General features: G+C 44.2%; 1 protein-coding gene across 1 annotated transcript; it reads right to left on the bottom strand.

The window, feature by feature from the left end:
* Positions 1-3,316: 3,316 nt before the first annotated feature.
* Positions 3,317-7,125, bottom strand: ZNF852 (zinc finger protein 852). The gene is given in 3 exon segments (XM_025377000.1): positions 3,317-4,767; positions 6,681-6,807; positions 7,111-7,125. Coding segments are annotated over 3 exon segments (1,593 nt in total).
* Positions 7,126-7,633: the final 508 nt, after the last annotated feature.

Here is a 7,633-nt window from a genome sequence, read left to right as displayed (position 1 = left end):
ATGAACAGACAAGAACCAGAAAGTAAAACTGCAGCTTCCAACAGGCAGGAGAGTTCTGCAGACATGACTGGCAATGTCCAATTCAGGGCAGGGAACCAGAAATGTCCAACTCGTGTACTCATATGGTGTGGGGCTCTTCCCTGAAATCTGGAGGCTCCCAAAATAAGACACTTAAAGAGGAAAAAGTCCTATCTGCGTATCTTTTAAAGGAAAATGGAAAAAAATACAAAAAAACAAGCTGAAAACATTTAAAATACATATTCACAAATGGTAAAATTCCAGCTGTGTCTTAAGTTCAGTTTTGTGCTTTTGTTGTTGTTGTTTGAGACAGAGTCTCGCTCTGTTGCCCTGGCTGGAGTACAGTAGCGTCATCTTGGCTCACTGCAATCTCTGTCCCCCAGGTTCAAGTGCTTCTCTTGCCTCAGCCTCCCAAGTAGCTGGGATTACAGGCGTGCACCACCACACCCAGATAATTTTTGTATTTTTAGTAGAAACGGGGTTTTAGCATGTTGACCAGGCTGATCTCAAACTCCTGGACTCAAGTGATCTGACTGCCTCAGCCTCCCAAAGTGCTGGGATTACAGGCATGAGCCACTGTGCCCAGCCAAGTTCAGTAGTTTCTAAGGCCCTGAAAAACTTTAGGCCCCCAGTAATCCTTTCTGACTTTGAGACATCTCCCCAATCACATTTAATTCTGATTTTCTTGATCCTCAACTCTTTCCTTTCTTCTGCATTGTCTGAAACATACACAACAGCTCACAAAATCACCCCTCCAGGTTACATGACTGACATTGCCCCTCTAGCCTCCTCCTCCACCTTTGTCACACTGCGGATCCTGTCAGCCTGTTAAGAAGTCTGGGGGATGGAGGCCAGGTGTGGTAGTTCACGCCTGTAATCCCAGCACTTTGGGAGGCCGAGGCAGGTGGATCACAAGGTCAGGAGATCAAGATCATCCTGACTAACGTGGTGAAACCCCGTCTTCACTAAAAATACAAAAAAATTAGCCGGGCGTGGTGGTGGGCGCCTGGAGTCCCAGCTACTCAGGAGGCTGAGGCAGAAGAATGGCGTGAACCCAGGAGGCAGAGCTTTCAGTGAGCAGAGATCGCGCCACTGCACTCCAGCCTGGGCGACAGAGTGAGACTCCATCTCAAAAAAAAAAAAAAAAAAAAAAAGTCTCGGGGATGGAAAGAGAACAGGGTGAACATTAGAGTCAAAGGTCCACCAGCACTGGGCCATTATTGCAAGGGTGGAAGGAAAGGTGGTTCAAGCTCATGGACTGACATAGGACTGCAGAAGGAAAGAAAATACTCTGAGAATATTTCTTGTTTCTTATGTCTTTGCAGAAGGAAAGATGGTCTGGAAGATCATTAAGGCACGGTTCTCATCTTGAAATTAAGACAGCAGTTGTAGTGAGAAAGGACTAGCTGATATGGAAAACTGATTAGTTTGATACTACTATTTTACCAAAAACCTCATCACTCTGAATTCTAATCATCCAGGAATGCTACCAGTTGAAATTTTCAATCATCTATATTACAGCCATGAAAGTCAAGTCTTCTTGCAGTAAATTTTGACTGTAAGGTGTTTTTTGTTTGTTTTTTGTTTTTGAGATGTAGTCTCACTCTGTCACCCAGGCTGGAGTGCAGTGGCACGATCTCAGCTCATTACAACCTCTGCCTCTCAGGTGCAAGCGATTCTCCTGCCTCAGCCTACCAAGTAACTGGCATTACAGGTACCCGCCACCACACTTCGTTAATTTTTGTATTTTTAGTAGAGACAGGGTTTCACCGTGTTGGCCAGGCTGGTCTCGAACTCCTGACATCAAGTGATCTGCCCACCTCGGCTTCCCAAAGTGCTGGGATTACAGGCGTGAGCCACTGTGCCCGGCTTTTTTTTGTGTGTGTATTTTTAGTAGAGATGGGGTTTCACCATGTTAGCCAGGATGGTCTCGATCTCCTGACCTCGTGATCTGCCCGCCTCGGCCTCCCAAAGTGCTGGGATTACAGGCGTGAGCCACTGCACCCAGCCTACTTCCTTCTTTAGAAGCTTCTAGTGCAGTGGATGTGATGGGGAGAGGGGAGCCTGTGCCCATGTTAATGACGGCTCAATTTGAATTTTAAAACTTAAGAACTAGCATACTCAAACTATTATGTATATACTAAAATAAATAGATACCATACCTGATCTCAGAAGCTTACAAGCTGGTATGAAAGTATACACATATGCAGCTGGGTGCCATGGCTCACAGCTGTAATCCCAGCACATTGGGAGGCCGAGATGGGCAGATCACCCGAGGTTGGGAGTTTCAGACCAGCCTGACCAACATAGAGAAGCCTCATCTCTACTAAAAATACAAAAAAAAAAAAAAAAAAAAAAAAATTAGCCATGCATGGTGGTGCATGCCTGTAATCCCAGCTACTCGGGAGGCTGAGGCAGAAGAACCGCTTGAACCCGAGAAGCAGAGGTTGTGGTGAGCCAAGATTGCACCACTGCACTCCAGCCTGGGCAACAAGAGCAAGACTGAGACTCTGTCTCAAAAAAAAACAAAAAAAGAAAGTATACACATACACAACTATATATGTGTATACTCTGTATATATGTGATACACATATCACATTGTAGATTGAGAACAATTTACAAAAACATTTAACAGTTATACATCATAGCACCAGCTAATTTAAAGCATTAAGGCCAAATTATATATTTATACTTTATACTTCTATTGAGAAGTATAAACTAAACAAACAACTATTTGAAGAAGAAAGTCTTTCAGAGATGGCATAAATCTTGAACATTGTGAAGGAAGTGATTAGTAAACAGAAAGAAAAAGTTTTCTAGCTAGAAAACACAAAAATGATGAGAGGATGTAGCTTACAGTACAAATTTTAAAAATAGCTGTGGAAGGAGATAGCCAAGGAGCAGGGAAGAACAATCTTGTAGAATGACTTTAAAAGTGACTTTACATAAATGGTCCAGTGGAGGAACTGCAATAGAATAAAGATAATACAACTGCTGTTCTTCAAATGCAGAATCTGATTATGGAATGCATACTAACAAGACAGATTTTTTAAATAGTTTTTTAAGAGAAGGAAGGAAACCTACAAGTTAATGACAGATGTAATCCCTAATTTCCTAATTTCTAAGTAAGGATCAGACTAACTTGCACCTACTCTCCCACCTTAGTGACCCAAGGAAAAGCAAGTAGGGTATGGTCCCCACTGTGATTAGCGGTCTCCAAGGAGACCATGATCAACATCCTTCTTATAAAGAAAGCTTAACTCAAAGGTCTTTGCTCTCTGTCTCAGAGAACCATGCCTTAAGATGATGACCAAGCCAGACCTGAGGGCTTCTCTCTAGTGTGAGTTCGCTGGTGGTGATTAAAAGTGGAACGCTGACTAAAGGCTTTCCCACACTCAATACATTCATAAGGTTTCTCTCCAGTGTGGACTCTCTGGTGCACAGTAAGCTGTGAGCTGTCACTAAAGGCTTTCTCACAACTATTGCATTTATAGGGTTTTTCCCCAGTATGGGTTCTCTGATGTACCATAAGACTAGAATTATAACTGAAGCCCTTCCCACACTCATGACATTCATAGGGTTTCTCACCAGTGTGAACTCTCTGGTGTATAATGAGGTATGAGTTTTGATTGAAGGATTTTCCACACTCATTGCATTTATAGGGCTTCTCACCTGTGTGAAGTCTCTGGTGCCGAATAAGACATTTACTCAGACCGAATGCCTTACCACACTCGCTACATTCAAAAGGTTTTTCTCCAGTATGAATTCGCTCATGCTCAACGAGTTGAGAGATCTGATTGAAGGCTTTCCCACATTCACTACATTTGTATGGCTTTTCCCCAGTGTGGAGGTTCTGATGTCGAATAAGACATTTACTCCGACTGAAGGCTTTGCCACATTCATTACATTTATAAGGCTTCTCCCCAGTGTGGGTTCTCTGATGGTCAATGAGATTTCTATTGGAACAGAAAGCTCTCCCACATTCATCACACTTATAAGGTTTCTTACCAGTGTGCAGAACCTGATGTCGAACAAGATTTTTACTGCGACTAAAGGCTGCCCCACACTCCTTACATTCATAAGGTTTCTCCCCAGTGTGGGTTCTCTGGTGGTCGAAGAGTTTGGAGCTCTGATTAAAAGCTTTTGCACATTCATTACATTTATAGGGTTTCTCTCCATTATGGAGTCTCTGATGTTGAATGAGATGGGAGCTGTGCCTATACGCCTTTCCACACTCACTGCATTCATAGGGTTTTTCCCCTGTGTGGGTTCTGAGATGAACAATGAGCTGGGAGGTTTGCCTGAAGGTCTTCCCACACTCATTACACTCATAGGGTTTCTCTCCAGTGTGGATTCTCTGATGGCCAATAAGGTGAGAACTCCAACAAAAAGCTTTGCCACATTCATCACATCGATAGGATTTCTGTCCCTTTAAAACTCCTTCATGTTCAGCAGGACTGGAGGACAGATGTGGATGTTCCCCAACTTCCTTATATTCCTCATATCTGTCTTTTGTGCATTTTTTCTTATCTTCATCTGTTATTTCCAAGAAATCACTTTCTAGTCTGCTCCCTTCTTCATTTGTGGTATGTCCTTCTAACTCCTTGAAGGTATCTTCACAAACATCTCCAATCTCTGCTGCCCCAGGAACCACCCCAAAGAGTCCCCCTGATGTGCTATTAGATGACTCTGATCCTTTAAAAATTTCCTGCTTTGGAATCAACTCCGAACTCTCCATCATGTTCCTACCTGCTGCCAAAAGAAAGAAGACGACAACTTTTACTCATTTCTTTTCCTGTTGAAGAAACAGAATCATAAAGAGCTAACATACCTGAAAAAAAGTCACATTGTGGTTAAGAAATGAGATGACACATTAAAAACAAGAGCAAAATGCTCAATTGTATCTTAGGGATGGACAAGGAAGAAGAAGCTGGTCAGCGGAGGAGGGTGGAAAAAAGATATCGAGCCAGCACAGCCAAGTCAGAAAGGCCATTGGAAAGCAAGGGACTGGATTGCAAAGCATGCTGTGATCTTATATAAGTCACTCTCATGTCATGTCTCTTTAGCAAAATGGTAAACTTTGAGTTCCCTTCCAACCATGACATTATATGGTTCCATGGTTCTCAGAAAAGATGTTGGGAGAGGGAAGGCCGGCAAATACCTCAAGTCAAGTATAAGAAAGAGACAAGGAAAAGATGGGAATGAGTTGAGAAATTTCTACTATGAGGGTATGATTAGGAAAGCGTACAAAAGGAGAGATGTTGTATGACAGGACAGTAATGAGATTCGGAGAAGCTATCGGTTAAGAAAAGCTAGACGGCAGTATTGAAGGAGACAGCAGATTTCCAAAAGTGGGGATGCCACTGGCCCTCAGAGCATTGGCCTGGTAGGAGCCAGTTGTGTACTCCCAGAAAAGATAACAGGGATATCAATCATTTGAAATATAAATTAAAATTTCTTTGATTCTCTAGAATATAAAGGAACTGAACAGGTAAATATTTGCCTTTTGGAATTCTGAATACAAAATCTGGGAGAAGGCAGAGCAATCATGGCCAAGGAAAAACACCAAAATGTGGGTTCCTTTCAATCACATCTGAATTGGGGCCACAGCCATCGTGCCAGTTAGCCTATGAAAAGTTTAAGATGTCTGGGTGAGTGATTCCTAAGCCCACCCTTTCCAGAGTTGGCTACTGCCCTATACGAATCAATCACAGCACCTGCCCTGCCAAGAAGCCCTCCCAGGAAACTGCACTGCCCCAGTCTTTGCAGAGAGGAACACTTAGGCAACCATGCTTTGTGGCAAGTGACCCTGAACATCCCATGATGGACCGCAAGTGAATGGACCAGAACCAGGTACTAGATCCAAGGGCAGCTTATCTGTAGGTTGGTCTTCAGCCTCTGCCATGGCTTGGGCCAAAGCTCTGCCCAACTGAGGTGATGGGTAATGGCTATAGCAAAAGGAATCTGTCTCTCAGGAAATTTGGAACTGAAAGTAGGGCAAAATTATGAGTGGCAGTGGAATCTGAAGTGACACATGGAGAGAAGTCAAGCCATTAGGAGACATAGCAAGCGACAAATATAAGGGAACAGGAAGTACAATTAGGAAAGAGCTATGAAAAGGACAAAAGATTCACAGTGAAGAAAACGGGCAGCAGGAGGAGGACAAGCAGAGAGAAAACAGATACACTGAGAGCAGCTGTATTACATTCACACTGGAACACAGGCATCAACATGTATTTGCTTTTGCTGCTCAGGCTCCCAGGCTGCCCTGAGTCAAGGCCCTGCTTCCCACAGTCTGGTCTGGCTGATCAGTTTCTTCCGGGTTCTCATTCCTTTAAGCCTATGACTCACAGCTCCTTACTTACAATAACTTGAGTGGCTCTCTATTCCTTACAACTCAAAAAACCCTACCTAAATCACCTTATGTCAATCAATAATGAGGTAAAGAGGATGCTGATCATTGTTCAAGCTGAGGGAAGGGTGCAAAGGGTCCCTATTCAAGAGGACCCAGGCAGCTTCACACACACCAGCTCTTATATTATTCACTCTAGTTTATCTGTGTTTGGAAATTTTCATAATAAAAAGTTTAAAGAGACAAGGAATATAGAAAAGACAATGTGCAGCATGCAGACTCTAAGTGACTAGGAAACAGAATCTATTACCCAAGGAGGCCATGCTATGGTCATTTTGCGGTATCATGTTCCACTGCAGGGCTCTCTGACTGAGTGCGGGACATTTCCATTTCTTCTGAGTATAGTCCACACACAGGTCCTCTTATGCCACAGTATCCTGGAATGACAAGCTCCAATCGCTCAGGAACATTCACAGCCTGAAAGGCAGAGTCATCAGGGGTACAGAGGGCACAGGGTATGGGCTCTTCGTGGGCAAAAGTGTGGGAGAGAGGAGCTGAGATGACACCTCAAAAACGACAAGTCCAGGGCAAGATAGAGTCCATTACCTCCAGGGGAAGCAATGAGGCAGGAGAGCCACAGGAACAGTCTTAGATGGGGCAGAGTCCTGGGGGTGAGACCTCTAGCCATTCCTGGACCAGACTAATGGGGACGTGGTAAAAACACAAAGAACCAAGCTCACCTGGGGCCTGACCATCCGAAGTCCTGAGTTCCCCACTTGAGGAAGGGTAGGAACTGGAGAAGCACATTGAGCTGAGGGAGGAAAGAAAGCTATGAGTGGGACAAGCCCTGCTTCCGGCTCCCATAAGATCTATATTCCCAATAAGTGGATTCAAGAGAACCCAGGCACCTCCACACACACTGACTCTTAACCTCTTCCATAAGGCATTATCCCAAGAGTGCTGTGAATTTTCCCTGGAGGGCACAGTACAAGGTCCCGTATCAAGCTGAGAACTGGGTGTTCCTCCAAGCCCTCACTCTCATCAACCTTTTTCAAGGAAGCTATTCTGGCCACACTCTCTCTCCCATGGCTTCCCTAGCACCAGCCAGCCCTGATTTTCCCCTCACAGTTGTGGTTCCTCATGCCCTGGTTCCTCTTCCTGCTCCTGCCCTCTCATTATAGACCCCTTAAAACTCAGGGCCCAGTGCTTCCTTGTTCTTTCCGTCAGCAATCTGACCAACTCTCATTGCTTTAATACCGCTCT

Source organism: Theropithecus gelada, chromosome 2 (genome assembly GCF_003255815.1).
Source record: "Theropithecus gelada isolate Dixy chromosome 2, Tgel_1.0, whole genome shotgun sequence".
In the NCBI taxonomy this organism is placed as follows: Eukaryota; Metazoa; Chordata; class Mammalia; order Primates; family Cercopithecidae; genus Theropithecus; species Theropithecus gelada.
This window is presented reverse-complemented; position numbering and strand designations above follow the sequence as displayed.